A 20,387-nucleotide genomic window follows, 5' to 3' on the forward strand; every position below is an offset into this window, starting at 1 on the left:
AACCTTTCCTTTATAATATTGTCTTCAAAGTCTTTGTCTACTCCTTTCCCTTGTGACGTAACGTTTACAGACATTTTGTAATTGTGTAATTGTTCTTTCATGTCTCTGCTTTAGTTGTATATTGAAATTAGGGCTTTCTTCATGCTTCTTCGTCAATGTGTCATTCAGGACTGTTTTCAGTTTTCATTTCTGTAACTGTGAATGTAGAACTAAAGGTAAAACATTGCTTCTAAAGTTACTTATGATATCTTGCTCATAAAATTGGAATTCTAATGTACATTCTGTAGAATTTAATCTGTGCTTTACTTCATGAGGACATGATAGGCTCCTGCCTATAGAATAATTATGTTTGTTTAATGGACTACTTATATTAATAGCACTGTGTGTAGATTCATCCATTTGAATATGAATGTGCATTGAGTGATCAAAGGCTTTAATACAGTCTGCTCTTGAGAATCAGCAGGGAAAGTTGTGTTAGTAGCTTCAGAACTCTCTTGTATGGTTGACTGCAATACAGTTCAAACAGTTCATTTTCAGCTTTACTTCTAGGGCTGAGCTTGTATATGATGTGTGTATTTTTCACAGCAAGAAATCAATATTTGCTCTCTTTGTTTTTAATGCGAAAAGGTCTGAACATGAGAGACATTCCCCAAACTGCCCATTTGTCAAGGGTGAGCACACTCAGAATGTACCTCTTTCAGTCACACTGGCAACAAGTCCAGCACAATTTCCCTGCACAGATGGCACTGACAGAATAGCCTGCTTTGGATCTGGAAGTTGCCCTCATTTTCTAGCTGCTGCGACAAAACGAGGAAAGATCTGCATATGGGATGTTTCCAAACTTATGAAGGTATGCAATATAAACAATCAGTTTTTATTAATTAATTACTGATTAAGCATGTCTCGATTCAAATCAATTACCTCTTCTGTTTTCTGTTGTTTCTCAGGTCCACTTAAAATTTGAGATCAATGCGTATGATCCAGCTATTGTGCAGCAACTTATGTTATCAGGAGAACAGAGCTCAGGGGTTGACTCAAGGAGACCAACACTAGCATGGTTAGAAGATTCATCTAGCTGCTCAGATATACCAAAATTAGAAGGAGACAGGTATGCCAATCTGCAAAATTAGAAATACAAAATGCTGCTGTGTAAGTGGTAAATATCATTTAGTTGTTATGCTTTGTGAAACAAAAGATTGGTAAACTTTTTGTTCATGGACATAATATTTTTAGTCACTATATGTGTACACAATTCAACATTTGAAAAACAGTAGTCTAAATTTCTATTTTTAAAGCCAGTTTCCTGCTATTCCAGTTTGTATACTCCTCTAGCAGAGACATTGCAGATCTCATTGCTGCCCTGTGCTAGTGTTTCAGAGGCAGGTTGAAAAGAGAAAGGAATATAAGTTTTGGATCAGTTTTTGGATTTTTATTTTAGTTATGAATTATCCATTTCAGACTTTGAAAGTAAAGGCTACTCATGGACTTCTGGAACACACTTTCCTCTGATTGCTTTTCCGTAATTTCTGCTTATGTCATTCTGAAAACAACTTATGTGGATGTGCTAGGAATTTATACTTCATTGTGTGCCTTTAATACATATGTACATAGTCTATAAACAATTAGACAGTGCTGTTCCAAGCTTTTGGATAAGCTAGAGAGTATGCCAGTCCTCAGAAAGAGTCACATGAGAAAAAATAGTATGCTTTCATTTATGCTTCTTGCAGTCTCTTACTGGGAACTCCTTTCTCATATTGCCAAAACTCAAACAAAAGAGTGAATAATTGTTGAAAAATTCAGGATGTTGAAAAATTCATACTGCTCAGAACTAAGACATTGTACTTCAAAGTATTGAATTCTCTCTGTCATGTTGTGAAGTTGATCAGGTTTGGACCAAAAAAGATCTGTTTCTTGGATGTGAGGCCGAAGCATCCAGTTTGTTGAAATTTGAGAATCTGACTTGGTACTGTGAGTAGTTATACCTGAAGCTGCAAAGGCATTACTGTTTTTCCTGTGTGTAAGGAGCCTCTAATAGGAAATAATTTCTTATATTGGAAAAGCCAGATGCGTAAATTATTAATATATTCTTAGAATTACTAAATGGCCTATTTCTCTTCAAGAGGTTTCTTGAATAGAATCCGCTTTTATCAAAAAAATGATTAATCTGGTAGTATTTTTAGAAGCAGTACACTGGCTTTCATTTTAATTGCATTTATGTCTGAATTGTAGGAAATACAATAGTAGAATGAGGCAAACAGAAAGCTGGTCTACTGTTTTGATAATGGAGGAAAAAAATCTTTATGTTTTTAGTGTCTGTGATGAACTGATCAGTGGTTCTACAGTGCCAACTAAAAGGAATGTCCAGTTATAATAAACATTGCTCTTTTACAATTTTTAAAAATAAATATAACCATGCAGTTACTGTATACATGGTGTCGTTCATGCATTTATTTTTTTTTTCAGTGATGATCTACTGGAGGATTCAGACAGTGAAGAGCATTCCAGATCAGAATCTGTGACAGGTAGGTTATATCTGATCTATGTAATAGTTTAGAGGTCAAAGGGGAAATTGTTCTTCTCAGGCTTTTAAAAAAGGTTTGTCAAAACGAGTGATATTGAATTCACCATATTAGAAAAAAGGAAAAGGATTTACTTTGAAAGCCATGCTAGTATTTAAGTCACTGTTTGTGTGGTGGAGAGATTACATACAGGAGGAAAAAAAAACCCTACTTTGTTGGTTAATAAATGTCTTATTTGACAACAATCATTGCTTATCTTGCTGTCAATAAAGCACACACATCGAGATAAAAGAACTTGCTTAGAACAGGAACAAATTACAGCTGTACAAAGCCCTTTAAATTCAGGGGATTGCCAGAAAGAGTTCCTATATCTTGATTGTTTCCGTGGGGGTATGCACTTCAGTAAAGTATTTCTCTTCCTGAATAAGTATTTCATATGGAAGCAGAACAGTACTGTGCTTGGTGTTCTTGTGTCATTTTCTTAGAGGTTTAATCAGAAATTTTGATGGGGGGGAGGATTGCATGTTTATTTCCCATAATCCAGTTTAAGTCTTTGAGTAAGGATGATCAAGTGGGGAAAAAAAAGAGCATGAGATGTAAAGATTTTTTTTTTTTTTCAACAAACAGCAATATGTGCAATATTATTCCTTTTTTTTTTAAGCATACATATTATGTTCAACATTTTTGCTTTAAAGGGCATACATCACAAAAAGAAACTATGGAAGTCAGCCTTGATATAACAGCTCTCAGCGTTCTTCAGCAACCTGAAAAACTTCAGTGGGAAATCGTTGCAAATGTTCTGGAAGACACGGTTAAGGATCTAGAAGAACTTGGAGCAAATCCCTGTTTGGCCAACTGTAAGAGTGAAAAGATGAAGGAAAAACATCTAGAACAACACAACATTCCCTTTCCTTGTTTATTAGCTGGAGGTCTATTAACATACAAATCACCTGCTACCTCTCCTGTTAGCAGTAACTCTCAGAGATCACTGGATGGTTTAAGTAGGACTCGAGGTGAGAGTGTCTCGGAACAGGGATCAACTGACAATGAATCCTGCACTAATTCAGAACTGAATTCCCCTCTAGTAAGGAGGACTTTGCCTGTATTGTTGCTATACAGCATTAAGGAATCTGATGAAAAAGCAGGAAAACTCTTTTCACAGATGAACAATATTATGAGTAAAAGTATACATGATGATGGTTTCACAGTTCCACAGATCATTGAAATGGAGCTGGACAGTCAGGAACAATTGCTGTTACAGGATCCCCCTGTGACTTACATTCAGCAGTTTGCAGATGCTGCAGCCAACCTAACATCTCCAGACTCGGACAAGTGGAGCTCCATGGTTCCCAAGCCTGGGACTTTGGTTCAGTGCCTGCGTCTGCCAAAGTTTGCAGAGGAGGAGAACCTGTGTGTAGATTCCATCACACCTTGTGCAGATGGAGTTCACCTGTTAGTAGGACTGCGGACTTGTCCCGTCGAATCTCTGAGTGCAATAAATCAAGTAGAGGCCTTGAATAATTTAAATAAATTAAACTCGGCACTATGTAATAGAAGGAAGGGGGAACTAGAATCAAGTCTCGCTGTAGTGAATGGCACGAGTATTGATGTAATCCAGCATGAGTCACCAGCAGATGTACCAACTCCTTTAATAATTCAGCCTGAACAGAGAAGTGTTAGTGGTGGATACCTAGTGCTTTATAAGATGAATTATGCCACTAGAGTAGTTACTCTAGAGGAGGAACCAGTAAAAATCCAGCATATCAAAGACCCCCAAGACACAATTACCTCAATGATTTTGCTCCCACCAGACATATTGGATAATCGAGAGGACGACTGTGAGGAGCCTGTAGAGGAAATACAATTAACTTCTAAAAATGGCAGTGGGAGAGAAAGAAGATCTGAGATCTCTACTCTTGGACACCTGGTAATAACTACTCAGGGAGGATATGTAAAAATATTAGATCTTTCGAACTTTGAAATTCTAGCCAAAGTGGAGCCACCTAAAAAAGAGGGCACTGAGGAACCAGATATGTTTGTCTCTGTGATATACTGTTCGGGCACAGACAGATTATGTGCATGCACCAAAGGTAAGACTATTCTTTAGTTGTTTTTTTTTTAATTATTGATTTTACTGTATTTGGATTATATTATAGAATTTAGAACCAAAATTTCAGAACAGTAATCGGCAAATTTATTGAATTTACGTAGAGTTTAATTCTGGTCTAGGAAGCATAGACTTAATTCCTCACCTTAAATGTAGATTTTCATCTCTAGAATGGCAAGAATTCTTGCATGTGTCCAGTGTATTGGTAAATTTGGCCTTGTAGAAGCACAGATTTTCTTAAGTCCAAAACAAATAAAAGTAGTTCTTGTAAGTAATTATTTCTGTGCTAAAGAAATCACATTTCTGAAAGATGTCTCCTGTCTGTAATTGATGATATTCAAGAGGATAGAGAAGATAATGCTTTTATACCTTATTCCAGTGGTCATTTGTATCTTCATTCAGGTAGCATGCTGCTGGTTCTGCTTCAGCTTTTTGCAGTTGGGATTGTACTTTCTTGAGTGTGAGAGCCAGATTATCCATGCAGGATTATTAAATCTTTTTTTTCAAATGAACACAAGACGTTTTGGGGAAGGAGGTGCGGGTAGGAGGGGAGTGTAACTCAAGTTCAGGCAACAAATAGAAGTCCCTAAACCACCACAGAACTCCCACTTCCCTTGTGTCACATTGGACCAGAGGAAACGGCTCTACCTGTGTTACGACCCGCCCCAGGAAAAGAGGGGGGGGGGGGTAACTCAGGTTTTATCAAAAATTCCTTTGGGGTGGATTAAAGCGAAGCGACACTAAATAATCGGTGTATGAAAATATATAAGATTTATTTCAACAGTTTTGTATCAACAGGTAAGTTAATAAGATTTATTTTAACAGTTTTGTATCAACAGATAGGTTAACATTTTTGTGTGCTGTCATAATCAATCGGTAAACTAACACCTTTGGGTGCTGTCATAAGCTTTCTGGGGAGGAGAAAAATGCATAGGGGAGAGAAAGGCAGGATAAGAGCCAGGGAGAGTAAGAGAAAAGAAAAGAACCCCCTTTGGGGGGGGGGAGAAACTGTTTAGGGGAGAGGAAAACCAAGATGGGAGTAAGGGGAAAAGAGAGGCTGAGAGTATACAGTCACCGCCCACTGGATCCAGCTATGCTTGAGAGCGATGGTCCTGATTTGCAGGCGGTGGGGGAGAAGGAGAAACTCCCAAATTCCCAAAGTCACCAGTAAGTTTATATGCTCTGGCGCCTCCCTGGCATGAGGGGTTGCCTCCCTTTTTTGGACTTAGTCCTCCAGAGGCACATTGTCTTTTCAGTTGTTGTTCGCCCAGCAGAGGTGTCAATAGGCAAGAGCCTGCAAGGTTGACTCTTCATGGGCTATCAGAGGTAACTAATCGCCCAGCAGGTGTGTCAAAAACCCAAGGTCAGTTGTTGTTTTCAGGACAGCGTAACTAATCGCCCAGCAGAGGTGTCAATAGGCAAGAGCCTGCAAGGTTGACTCTTCATGGGCTATCAGAGGTACAGTGTAACAGTCAAGGGCCCGCAAGCTCGGCTCTTTTCAGTTGTTGTCAAAAGCCCAAGGTCAGTTGTTGTTTTCAGGACAGTAGGTGTGTCAAAAGCCTGAGAATGCATAAATCATCAACTATCTCAGTCTCTGACAACCTGTCATCCGAGTTCCTCCACACACCAGTGTTTTATTTAGTTCTCCTGCAGTTGAATGTGGCTCTGGTGGAAATGCTTAGGCTCTTAGAGGGGCTAAGCTGATGGGATGATTCATACATTGCAGATTAATTCCCACCAATATCACGCTGAACTTTCTCTCTACTAGAAGAATTTAAATCGATACCTTTCCTTCTTTGGAAATCACATTGATGACACAGTCATCCTATGAGTATTTGTTAAATCAAATTTACCTGTTATTTCCAACAGATAAAGTCAAGCTTAGTGTAAAAATCTCAGTTTTGTTAAGGGCTCCATGTTTATCACTTACCTACCAAGAGTTTTAGAAGTGGAGATTTTAGATTTGCTCATCAAATATGAATGAAAATATTGTATGTTAGCAACTAGTATTTATGTTTGCAGATTCCCAATAGTAACATTAATATTTACGAAATTGTTCTCTTTTCATAACTACTTTTGAAGAAATGTCTGTTAAACCGTTGCAGCTGTATTTAGTAATGCACGCTTCTTCCTGGTTAAGATGGAACTGAAAGGTTAATTGCCTTTGAAAACTGTTAGTATATCATATCCATGTCATAATATTTTTACCTATACTTAGCTGATCAAACTGCAATCTCATTATAAAGAACTTCAAACCTTGCTAAGGTGGTTTTTTATCTACAGCATTGTATTACTATTAATTTCTGTCTTGCATAAAATCTGTTTTGTCTTTCTTGATAAAAGTTAAAGGGCTTATTGTTACTGTGCATTGTACTTTCCCATCAGGTGTTATTGTGTATGGTAATTACATTCTTGTAGCATTTGCTATAATCTGAACCTGTTTTGGGACATGGGGTGTAAGATAACAGGTCTGTTGAGTTGGAAGCATTTATTCTGTGTGTGTTGGAGTATTTGTCTCTGCCTAGACAACCACCATCTCTGTTACTGAGTAGAGGATACTTCATCTTCCTCATAATAGACAAGCACATCATTCTGCTTTTTCAGTAAATCTCTCTGAGTACTATAATATCCATCTGGCAATTTATAAATAGCTTTGTTGGGACTTCTTTTGTTCTTGCTGCCTTGAAGATGGCTGAGATTTGGGTTTTTTTTCTTCTGTAGTCCAGTATGCTACAGGTACTCCTCAGCCCACAAGTTTCCTATTTTGAATATAGTACTTTGATTACTTTAAAGAAAATCCATTGATTATTCTTATCTCTTATATACACCCATTGCACCTCTGGTTGGAACTTCCATCTTCTGCTCTGCAATCGTATTAAAATGGACTTTGGAATTTGTTATTTTTATTGTATTAATGCTTTAGAATCTTTCAATTTCTAGTCCTTATTTAACATTTCAGTCACTTTGCCCAGTGTAATTTTTCTCACTTTCGAGAAATTAAGTCCCAAAGCCATCATAAATATTTAGGGATCAATGTCCATTAGAAGTCTGGATTTCAGGATCTGGTGCTAGGTATGTTTGAAGCCTCAGAGTCAAAACATTTATGCTAAAATGTGAAGCTTTGTAAAGAATGACTTGGATCTGCAATGTTTATAAATAACTGTAAGGCATAAAATTCAGGAACACTAAAAGAAAAAGCAAATCAAGAACCTCTACTATTAATATAACTTTTTAAATTCTGCATCCTGTCATACATTTGAATACCTTCTTATACAGAACAGGTTTTGCATAATTTTTGTTGTCTTGAATCGTAATCACCCTTTAAACTTTCTGCCATGAGTGCGTAAAATTTCTTGCTTAGCTGCTAGGTGGACGAAGATGGGGTTTTTTATTATTGATATTTTTTCTCAAATGCAGTTTTCCTAGGCTTCTTCCAAAATTCTTCCAAAATCACTTTGAGTTTTTAATCCACTAGGTTTATTACCGCATATAAGATAGTGCCTGCAGTCCGACAGCATTAGGAAGATATGTATTGAAAGCAGAATAACAGTATTCAGTGATGTATTCAATCCTTCTAGAAAGAGGCTTGTAGTGCAAAGACATAAGTGCAGATGTTAAGTAGAAGTTTTGGAACATACACACGTTGGAAATGCTTGGATGTTGTTGGAAAACTGTTCAGGAATATAAGCTGAGCAGTATATTCTTTCCTGTTTACTTGCTCGGATGGTGAGGGCCGGGAAAGAGGTACTTTAATACCTGAAAGTTTTGGATGCAGAAAAACCTTTCTTTTTTTCTGCTTCTCCTGCTACATCATAAAATTTTTCCATAGCTGTCTTTTAGATATGACTAAAAAGGAAGCTCTGTGTGAATGGGTGTTTAGATTTGGAGTGGTTTAATGTAGAGGTGTTTCAGACCACCCAAATCTTCGTTCGCAGAGCCTAGCCATGATGATGTTTTAGACCTGCATTTCATGTCATCCATCCTTGTGAGTCCCACTTCAAATTGTTACCTCTCAGTGTCAGCTTCAGGTACTTACCTGTTTCTGCAAGGATTACCTGGAGTTGACCTCTGGGAAGAAGTGTGCAAGTACATTCTTGGTTCCAGTTCTGTTAAACAAACATGGTGGACTTTATTCTCTTTGTATTTTGCTTTCTTCTCTTCTCTTCCCCTTGGTCAAGGTAGACTATAGTTAATATTCCTCTTAATAGTACTTCGTGTGCTATCGTATGGGGGTTTAAATATTTTGTGTTATATAATATAAGACAGCTTATTTTATGCTTTTGTAATATTCAAAATGATAAGTACGAAATAAGTAATTTCTTCATTAACTATGCAGTAGGCATTGTTTTTGAATAGGGATACAGCTGTAGGGTGGTCTTTTGATGATATTTAAAGCCTATTATCTGGTGCTTAAGAGGATCAGATATAGTTTCTTGTGGATGCATAAATTTCCAGAGCTAGACTTGTCACTGTCTTTCTGATATCTCAGTTTTCATCTTAACTTTTTTTTTAAATTAGAGTCCGACTAAAAAATTACTGAAGAAGATGTTCCACAGCATATGTTCTACTTTTTTCCTTTGTTGAATTTGTTTTGGATCACTTCCTTACTTTAGCTGCTTAGCTGTGTTTATCATTCAGACAATTTTGTTGACCTTTGCTTTGCAATACAGAATTAGGTAAAAAAATGGACATATCTGAACCTATTTTAGTTCAGTATAAAGATGCAAATCTCTGCTTGTGTTTTGTTTTGAAATTTGTCCATGTTTGTGTTTCTGGGAATATTTTTAAAAGATCATAAAGATGTGTCAATTTTCTGTCTTTCATTGCTCTTGATGTTCTCCCTTGTGAAGTATCTGTGCTCTCTGAAGAAATATTGAATAGGAAGCTGTGGTGGCATTTCAAACAAATGCTATAAAAAGTGGAAATGTTCATGGTGTTCTGGTGAAGAAGGTACTTTCTGCACATACTGTCTGATTTGAGCAGGTGTTAAAATCTATACCATCTCTTTGAGTGCTTGAACTCCTTCTAGTGAGTGAAGCATTGCTGGATTGTGCTCAGCTGACATTTTAAAATGTGTTACATTATAACATTTTAACGGTGTTAAATTATAACAAGAGTTTTTCAAATCACTCCCCTTTGTTGGAAAAAGTATATTTTTCAGGCTGGAGTTTGGTCGGTCAAAAGTGAGTTGTCTGTGCTGATATTTCTTATGGCAAGCCTGTCAGAACTGAATGGCATTTTGATACCTCTAAGAATTGATTCCTCCAAATCTTGTACCTTTCATTTATAGCTGATTGCTTGCTCTTGAGTTGTCAGTAGTGTACTAATTACACTCCATAGCTTTTTTCTGATTTAGTTTGGATATCTTATTTGTGTCTTCCCTGTCATTAGGCTTTGTCAGCCTTGTCTACTGTGTATTTGAAGTTCAAGAATCAATTTAGTATTTTCAGTTTTCTACCTTCTTAGGCAATGGAGTCTAATAGAACTGGAGAGAGGTCAAGTTTTTACATATCAAAATTAGTGTTGGAAGTGATGCTGAAAGATCATCTTCAAGTCAGGATCAATTACACTTACCCATTCAGCAGAAGAGTAGTGATCACCCTGTTTTTGAGCATCTTCAGCATGGAGATTTAACAACCTAGTTGTGAAATTTCTTCTACTGCATGCTGTCCTTGATGATGATTTCTCCCCTAGTGTTTAGCCTATATCATCTTTGCTCGTTGGAGTCATACTGATTGTATATTCATTAGGAACATGGCAAAGAGATTTCTTCAAAAAAGAAGGGGAAGGCAGAGTTTATTTATATGCTGTTCTTTTGCAATCATTTATTTGCTCCAGCTGAGTATCTCCAATCCTTTTAAACTTTCCTTAGGGACTTTAAAAGAAAAGAAAAAAATCCCCAACCCTTACTTACCCCTCCCAAAAGACCTGCTCAAGTCAGTCCACATGTTTCTTGATGAGATAGCCAAAACTAGGCACAGTAATCCTACAGATGTCTTTGAACAGAAGAATTCCTTAAGCAGCTCTGCAGTCTGTATGTACCATGTGCATGTGTACATAATGAAATGTTTGCACTTTGGAGCAGGAAGTTGAACGAGGTTTATCTTCTGACTCACAAGAGCCTCTTTTGCAGAACTGCTGGCTAGCTGATTTTTCTTCATCCCATAATAGCTCTTTTAGTGATTTCTTGCTAGGCATAGTAACTTTCACTTGTCCCTGTTCAGTTGCATTCTATTTTTCCATAAGTTGGGATGAAATTTTATAGCTAAAATCTCCAAGAATAGTATAAATTGTGTTGGAGTGAGGTTTTGGGGTAGCTCTCTTGATGACATTTTTCAAGCGTTCTGAACTTGTACATTTAGAACTAACCTGTCCTCTACAGCCCAGTGTCAACAGAAGTAGGGGACTGTAAGTTGTCTAGTGCATAGTTTCCTGTGATATGGCTTTGTTTTCCAATTCCTTTTAACTATTTGGATATTGTTTAACTATGTCCTTCAGTTGTGATTTGCTGATGACGATTGTGTCGTTCTTCCAGACTCCTTCCAGAGTGCAGGATACATTCAGGATACTGAACATCTCACCAGATTGGCTTTGACTGCAGTGGCCTAGTCTCTGACATGTGCTCTAGCTTGTGCCAGTGCTGCTTTCCTGGAACCAGTAACTGGTTTGCCAGAAGGAAGCTTGTAGTTTATTCGAATGGATTTATGATTCTTATGTTCTGTTTGTATTACCCACCAAGTTCTTGAGTCCATGCAAATTGCAGATTTTAAATAGACTTCAGAATTAAATTACCAATGTTTTGATTTTGTTACCTGGTTTTTGAGGGAAATATTATGGTGCTGGTTTTCAACTTGTCTCCTTTGTGATAACTGAGGAAGTTCATTGTCAGCTTTGGGAGCTGGGATTTCTTTAGCCTACAGAAGAGGAGGCTCAAAGAGGACCTTATTACCCTCTACAAGTACCTGAAAGGAGGGGAGGTTGTATTCAGGTGGGGATTGGCCTCTTCTTCCAATTAACAAATGATAGAACAAGAGCACATGGCCTCAAGTTGCTCCTGGGGAGGTTTAGCTAGGATATTAGGAAAATTTCTTCAGAGAAGGGGTTATCAAGCATTGAAACAGGCTGCCCAGGGAAGTGGTTGAGTCACCATCCCTGGAGGTATTTAAAAGACTGCAGATATCACGCCTAGGGACATGGTTTAGTGGTAGACTTGGTAGTGCTGGGTTAATGGTTGCACTTAATGATCTTAGTGGTCTTTTCCAGCCTAAATGGTTCTATGACTTCTCTGTAAATGACAGAATTCATCTATGTGTATCTGTAGTGGTGAATAATGGGCAACCTCCTTGAATGATTTCAAAATTCCATCACTGCATTGTGTCCATTGAAAAGTTTTGACTTGCTGTTTTGTGTGTTGACCTGATCAGTGTTGGTAGTTCTAGGTTTGATGAAATAATTTGAAGAGCAGAGAAATTAGTTGATTTTTCAGTTTTCAAATATCAAACTTTAAAAGGAAATTTATGTAACCTGTACAAATGAGGTAGTGTAGGCCTTTACTTCAATGATGGAATATTTCTCTTTGTAAACATATTTTGGATTATGGAAAGTGACATAATGGTTATGAATTTTGGTCTCTATTGAGGTTTCCTGTGTTAATTACCTTTTAAAATGCCTCCCCCCAATGTCTTACCTTTAATGCACTTCACAACTGCAGTATTTTTGAAGTTCTGGTTTGCATTTGCCCTGAAAAAAAATTGTAGTGCTAAAGCAAAATGAGTATTCCTGTATAATCTTACTGGTTTCAGGTCCTGCATAGTTGCTGTCGTAATTGCATAGCAGTTCAACTGCAAGCCAGCCTTGTGAATTGAGTTTAACTGTATGCCTGTCTAAACCTTCTTCTTTTGTTGTCTGTGATGATTTTAGGTGGAGAACTTCATTTCCTTCAGATTGGAGGGACCTGTGATGACATAGATGAAGCCGATATACTTGTAGATGGATCCCTTTCCAAAAGCATAGAACAGTCATCAGAAGGCACCAAACCCTTATCTAATCCTTCTAGTCCAGGCATTACAGGTAAATTTCACATGTGTAAATGTACCATGAGTAAAAAAACTTCTGTAAATTTTGGAAGTTGCATATTTTCAATTATTTAGTAGCATGCTGCTTTATAATTTTTTTGCTGCCCGCAGTTGGAGTTCTCTAGTTGCTGTCACTGATTATGTACAAGCATAATATTTCAGCAGTTCCTGATTAAAAAACAAACAAAGAAAACAACAAACCCACTTTTATGTAGTTGACTGTTTTTCTAATCTCTACATGTGATTTTAAGTGTGGCAGACAGTGAGAAATGGGTAGTTGTGCAGTGATTGAGCTTCCCACATAGTTTAAATAGGCTTGAGATCTTTATTCAGAATTAAAATCATGTCTTTATTATGTAAAGTTACCTTAAAGTTTCATGCAGAAGTTGTACAGGTCTACTTAATAAAACTGTACAAGGCATGTATTTAACAGGTACTGTTGCACACAGTGGAATTGATACTTTCTGTACATCAGGCAGTGTAGTTGCTGTAGATAAATTAAGCTTAACAATGTGAACTCTTGGATTTTTGTTTTTAGTAGTTTGCCTGGGTTGAGCTCAAATTCTTCTGTCCTTTACATATTAGTTTCCTTCCTCAACAGGTTCTCCACCCTTGGACAGCAAGAAATAATTATTTTGAACTGTCCAAATTCTGTTTTTACCCTAAACATCCTGTTTAGGTGTTCTCTTTACTGAGGTTCTCATATACTGACCTGCAACAATCTGCTGCTTTTTGTAGTCTCTCAGCCCACTAAGGTTAAATATGTAGTTGAGCAAGAGGGTTGTTCCTTTTGTAGGCAAGCAGAAGGGGAGAAATGTGAGGGACTCTTCCTGTCTGTCAGGGAGAACAGTGAGTTTGCAGGTTATGGGAGCTCCTGTGTGGGCCTCTCAGTCTTTTCTCAGCGCTCATCAAAGATGCTTTAGTGTAGATCAGTTGCTACTAAAACTTAACAACAAATCTAATTTTGCTGGTTTAGCCTGAGGAAGATTTGAGTCATGCTGAGGTTTTTAAAGGGTGTATATACATATATATTCTTGTTTTGAGTTTATAAAGGGAATTGTTTATGAGAGACCTGTAAAACTATTATTATTTTGATTTTGTTTTAACCTGTGGTTGTTGAAGATAGAGAAAGAAAGCATAATTGTTTTAGTTGGATTGGAGTTTGGAAGTTTTGGTCATGTCTGTTGGGACAGAAATAGGGATACACTGGGAATAGATTACCTAGAATATAAAATACAAAAATTAAACAATATAAAGCATAAGGCTAAAACAGTGATACAATGGAAATAAACCATTCATGTAGCTATGACTGTTTCAGAGAAATTATGTTTATTTTGCATGTACATGTGTGTGATGGGGGGTGTCTTTGCCTGCAACTGCAGAGGACAAAAAAAGGTGGGAGAGGACTGACTGGCAGTACAGGGACCATTTTGGATCATGGCATCTTTGTTGTCAGCAGGCTACTTGCTGTCTTTCTCCCAAAACCTCTGCTTGCTGTCAACCTTCTAACACTTTTAGTTGTGTTATGCTGTGTTTGTGTAATCCCAATTTTATTCTGCAAGAGTCGATCAAAAGAGGGAAGGAAAAGATGCTTTTTGTCATAAGATTTCTTATAAGCAGCATTACAGCAGTTGCTTTGAGGACTGAATTTCTCCAGTTCCTCCCCTTTTTCACCAAAGAAGCCACTCCTGAAGTTTGAAAATCTCTAGGAAATAAACTGTTGTATGTACGTGAGCAAAAAAGGTCTGTGACTTTCTTCTGCACCCTTCTTTTGCTAATGGTGAATAAAGTAAAAAAGAGAATATAAATATCAAGGACATAGATGTGCTTCAATGGATGCATTCCCTGTACAGTAGCTTATTAGCAGATTTCAGTGACTTCCAATCAAGTGGTAGCTTTGACTATTCTAATGAATCAAGTAGATGATCATTACTGTTTAAATTCTGCCAGTACTGTAAAGGGGATTTTTTTTTTTCTCTTTTTTATCTCTTTCTCATCCAGCCTTCAGCATAGGCTTGAATATGGCTTATTGGAACAAGAAATTGATTTATTTATGCATAGATTTCAAAGTAGCTGTAGCTTTAGATTGTCCACAAGCTGCAGGTCCTCCTTTAAATAGTCATATAGTTCAGACAGTGTAGTATTGCTTGATCTTGGTCTGTAATGCTTTCCAAAGAGTAATGATCAGATAAATTGAGAACTGTTTTGCTGTGCCATCAAACTGAGCCACTAAAAGCTGTGAGAGAAGCTTAATAGTCATAGGAAGCCAGTGCTAAAATGAGGGGACTGGGTGGGAATTGTGGAAACCAAACGGTGTTTGCAGAGCTCTTAGCCAAACTATCCAGGTTAAGGATACTAAAGTCAATAATACAGGATTCTCAGCATATATGTGAATGATTGCCAGGACTGTGCCAGCATCTTCTGAGTCATTGTCTGTATGATTCATGATGAGCCTTTGTCCCCAACATTTATAACATCAGTGTTAATTCCCTTTTATTCTTAAATACTATACAGTAGAAAAAAACCATTTTCTTCTACTTTTGTCCTAGCATGTTATTCAGACAGAGACACAGCTCAACAGAGGTTTCTGGGTTTCTCTTTGAGGAAATGAACTCCTGCAACAAGCAGAAACTTTTGCCCATATGGTGTTCCTATATATTGTGGGCTTTGTTTGTGTGTTTATTTTTCTCTATTATTGGCATTCTAGAATGCATTTGTTAAATTTTATATTCCAGCCTGAATTTACAACTTGGATGCATTTTAAATTGTATTGTTTTAGAAGGAATTAAGTTAATATTTCTGTTTCACTAATAGAAATATACTAATTTTAGATTACTATTTCCTTTTAAGGAGCAGAGGTTTTTGTGGTGAAATGACCTAAAATAATGCTTTTTTTTTTTTTTTTGAAGTGAATTGAAAAAGAATATTGGTTTTCCTGACTGGTTTAAAACCTGTTTTCAAGTTTGCTGTTAGAACCAGCATTAGAACCATTCTATTAGAATATAATAAAAGTATTATAATTTTTCAAAAGAAGTCAAGTATACTTGGCAACACGGGAAAGTTAAGTCCTTCATTTTTCAATTTTAGGGGTTGATACCACATGTATGTGGTTGCTCTGAATACTTTGAATTTGTATTTGTGTCTCTTGGAGAGGGAAGGAGAATGAGGCAGGAAAAATCCAGTCTAGTCAAAGATAAAATTGTTGTACAGTTTAAGCAATGATCTCACTTCTCATTGCAGTGTCATCCAGCTAATGAGGTTCACATTTGGCAGTTAAAATAATGAAGGTCTCTGCCCTATTATTGAAATTCAATTTTTAAAGCACTTCTAATTTCTTCAGCATTTTCCTGCCTCTTAGATTGACGATTAGAAATTATTATAGTTGCAATGACTGGGTGTCTCACCTGGAGCTCAACCTGGCTTGCTTTACAAGACAGTCTCTAGGTTCAGACTTCACTGGGAGGGTGGTATTTGTGTATTATTATCCTCCCAACCAGGGTGGTGAAAGTAGTAGTCAGGTAGTAAACTTTCTCCTTTTGAAAAATATAATTTCTTTACAAGTAAGAGATTTTCTCCAAAATGCATTTTTAAGAGAAAATGCTCAAAATACAAGAAAATTTATATTGTGCATATCTTATTTTCCCTTTGTTTGTTTTTTGTTGTTGTGGTGGTGGTGGCTTTTTTATTTTTTTTCTTGGGTTTTTTTGTTTGTTTGTTTTATGGTTTTGGGGGTTTTTGTTTGGCTGGGGTTTTTTTGTTTGTTTGGGGTTTTTGGGGGGGGTTTGGTCTTTGTCAGAAAATCTGATTATTTTTAGAGTTTTCTGTGATTTCTTTAGGTGTTTGGCTTCCTGGGATATTTCAGTTTTCAGTACTTCAATTAATATCCTTGTTTCCTCAGTGCAAGGCTTCAATATGAAGACAAGAAGGCAGTATAATTGTCTAGGCCCAGTGCATTGCATTTAAGTGCATCGCCTAAAGCATGTTTGTTTTTCACTTACCCCTCTTTTAAGCTAAATTGGGAACCTTTCACAACATTCCAGTAATTCATCATAAAGCAAGTACCAAAGTGATGTCTTAAACAGTGATAAAAATGTCACAGTTACGTAGTAATTCTGTATGTCTGTTTTCATGAAATATAAAACTTTTTTTTTTATCTGAGTCAATAGAGATATTTAAAAAAAAATGTTTATTCAGCTTTACATCTTCAAAGTGTAGCTGGCTAATTACTTATGGCTGATGATTCTGGTTAAATCCCAGACAGCATGCTCAGAGCTTTCAGTACTTAGAAAATTTATTCCAAATGAACTGCCTTCAAAGGATACTGGCTTCAAGGCTGGGGTTTTTTGGTTGCTTTGTTTGGGTGTTTTTATTTGTTTAGAGTGGTGCTTTTTTGTGTGTGTTTTTTATTATTATTATTTTTTAACTGAAAAACCTTCATATAACATGTGGTTATTTGTATCTGTAGCAGTTTGGATATATTTCAAACTGTTCATAGGATGTTCTTGGGAAAAAAAAAAAGAAATTGCGTAGTAATTACTGTATGTTCTGCAATTATTCAGGAGTTGATCTTTTGGTGGACCAGCCATTTTCCCTTGAAACACTGACATCCCTGGTGGAACTGACCCGTTTTGAGACGCTGACACCACGATTTTCAGCCACTGTCCCTCCCTGTTGGGTAGAAGTCCAGCAAGAGCAGCAGCAGAGGCGGCACCCTCAGCATCTGCACCAGCAGCACCATGGGGATGCAGCTCAGCATACCCGAACCTGGAAGCTACAGACAGACAGGTAAGGAGGGTAACAGCCCAGAAGGAATTGTGTGCACTGCTCAACTAGTTTGTATAGCTGTACAGTCACAAATGTCACGCAATTTAATTGTTTTTAAGTAGTGTGCAAGTTTAAGAACGTGTAATTCTAAAGATGATAATCCCTACTTGGTAGTTTGCATTACAGGTCTTTATGAGATTGCCAGAGTTGTTTTAGTGGACTTTGAAACAAATTGAAACATCAGGTTTTGAATTGGGGAATTTTAATTTGCCAAATGTGGCCATTTCATTGTGTAATTAGACAAGCACACTTGCCAGAGTTACAGGTATTCTTGATATATTCTGTAAAAGTCTGATTCACCCTTCTTATGCGTATACATGTTTTTAATATATTTTTTAAATCAGAAAATGGTACCAGTATGACTAATTAGTTGTCCTAAATGAAATGGTATTGTAATTTATTTTAAAATATGAAGATAGAATCTAGATATATGTCTGTTCATGTGAAGTTAAATCTTTATATGTGAGACATTTACTTAAGCCACTACAGCGCCCTAGTTGTGCTACAATTTAGGTAGTATTTTCATTGAAATGAACTGCACCAGCATGATATGTGTAGTAGTACTTAGTGTTTAACACACAATGTGAGAACTTTAAATTCCTCTGAGATCCTAAATACAAGTACAGCAGTGTTGCAGTCTCCTTTGAAGAGTTGCTTAAAACGTCCCGGAAGTAGCTTTGCATAGTTTTTGTGAAAAATGCATGGAGAAACAAAACATAGATATAAGTTTTATTGTGTGTTTTATGAAGGGATGTGCTTAAGACACTACAAAGATCTTTTAGGTCAGGCTGTTACACATCTGTTCCACTGATATGTAAGATTTGGAAAGGCCATACAGTGGAAGCAATGAAATGACCAAAGGGAGCTAGAGATCATACATGGGGCAGAAAAAGCATGTTGTGGAAACAAGTGATAGCTGGCATGTGATAATAAAGTATTCCAGGTGGGGAAAACAGGTAATAGATGCAGGCATTGTCAGGGCTGACAGCTAACAGGAGCTGAACTTGCTTTAATTAAATATTCATAAGCTGTGGTTAAAAACTTGCAGTGCATTATAGGTTTTAAAACCTTTGTTTATCTTGTGGTTTAGCTTTGTGTAAGTAAAATATTCTATATGGAACAAGTGGAAAGGAGATGGTTCCTTGGAAAATAACTTCTAGTTAAAACAATTGATTATCCAAGTGTGCTCAGCAGCAGTTGAAAAGTAAAAGGCTACCAATATGGAGATACAGGGAAGCAAACAGTGAAGGTGATTGCTGTTAATTGGAAGGTGATAAGCGGAAAACTGGCTTATGAATATTGTTTCATTAAAGGAAAAGAACTATGCCTGCTGCCAAGTAAAGCAAGGTTGTAAAGAGGTAAAGTTAAAAGTTTTGGGTTAGTACTGGAAATCTTTGACAGCTGCTAAATGACTCACAATGAAAATTATTAGAGTTCCTTTGTTCTTAGGGTAGAAGGTTAAGATTGAAGGCAATGTTAACTCTTAATTAAAAGTTATCTGGGAAGAAACTTTTTGATTTCTGGATTATTTTGTTGGTTGTTAATATGAGGTTCCTTTTATCTCCTCTTTGAGTGCCTCATACTGATACCTATCAAGATGTGGGATTACAGGGTTAGATGGATGAGTAATGCAATTTGATATGGTGATTCTTTTGTTTCTCAAACAGATAGAAATGTGTTTTAGGGAATGGCATTTAAGGAATGGCATTATATTATACTCCTACTCTTTCAATCCTACTTTGTTTTTTATAAAAGACTGTGTAACAAAGAAAACAGAAAAGCAGACTGTGGTTTACCTTGTGAATTATCTAAATATCAGTACTGTCCCCTCAGTGGTATTCAACTGAAATGTTGAATGGGGCTAATTCTTTTAAAAGAGATAGGTGAATTCCTGATGTGCATGGATAAAACAGTGACGTCTGAGTTCCCTGGCTTTTTCTCAAATTTATGTAGGATGTATTTTATGTATTCATTTTATGGAGGCATATTTGAAAATATGTGAAAGAAGAAAGAGCTATGTACTGATGTTCTGTCCAGTGTTCAAACTCTGAAAGTGGCTCTGCAGTTCAAAGTTGAGTTGTAGTGGAAGAGCAGATGATGAGACATTTTAGAAAAGGAATGAATAAGTTGGAAAATATTTTGTAGATGGGAGAATGATGGTATACTGGCATTTAGAATACAATATGGATTGTATGTTCTTCTTTAGGAAGATGCTATAGATGTAGAAGGGTGTCAAAGGTGAGAAGAGTTCCTAAAAGACCTTGCATTAGATTGTCATAGAAAAGTGATACTTAGGGTGGATATACTAAAATATTGAGGAAAATAGTAAGGAGTAAATTTTTTTTTTTTTACTACTTTGAAACTTTGCACATGAATAAACAGGATGCACTTAGGGGAAATTAAAAAAATCTTTAAAGGGTATTTTTTTAACTAATCACAGAATTAGATTGTGAAGTTTATTGCCACAGGTATAAGATCTCTTTACTGTTGGATTAGTGGGAGATCTTCATGGAGGTTCATTATTCCATACATGCCTATTGAGCACCTACTGCTCAGTTCTGTCAGAAATAGATTTCTGGAGCAGACAAATAACAGTTGTAATTCACTATGCAACACAAACTACAAAAGATTACTGCAGACAAAGTGGCTTATTATTAATTTCTGGGTTTCTACTAGATCTTTAACTAAAATTGGATGAGCAGAATACTACTTAGTCTTTCAGAAGTCTGGCTCCTTTGAATGTCTCGTTTAGTCCATGCTTTGCATGGAAAAACCATGATGTTTGCATGAAAAACCACCCCCAAACCTCTCCCTGTTTTGCACTGGAGTATATATTCTCCAAGCCAGAGGAAAGGCACTAAT

At 36.7% G+C, this 20,387-nt stretch overlaps 1 protein-coding gene across 9 annotated transcripts in view; it reads left to right on the top strand.

Annotated features, from left to right (window-relative positions):
- The window catches only part of BIRC6 (baculoviral IAP repeat containing 6), a 172,113-nt gene that overhangs the window by 22,533 nt on the left and 129,193 nt on the right, over positions 1–20,387 (top strand). For all 9 annotated transcript variants that reach the window (XM_051783015.1, XM_051783011.1, XM_051783014.1 and 6 more), the window contains exons 7-12: positions 628–850; positions 948–1,108; positions 2,464–2,522; positions 3,215–4,609; positions 12,547–12,696; positions 17,261–17,486. In XM_051783015.1, the coding sequence (XP_051638975.1) occupies positions 628–850; positions 948–1,108; positions 2,464–2,522; positions 3,215–4,609; positions 12,547–12,696; positions 17,261–17,486 (2,214 nt within the window). The remainder of the gene's footprint in view (positions 1–627; positions 851–947; positions 1,109–2,463; positions 2,523–3,214; positions 4,610–12,546; positions 12,697–17,260; positions 17,487–20,387) is intronic.

This window comes from Manacus candei, unplaced genomic scaffold (assembly GCF_025592945.1).
Source record: "Manacus candei isolate 608988 ecotype Guabito, Panama unplaced genomic scaffold, ASM2559294v1 h1tg000017l, whole genome shotgun sequence".
Lineage (NCBI taxonomy): Eukaryota > Metazoa > Chordata > Aves > Passeriformes > Pipridae > Manacus > Manacus candei.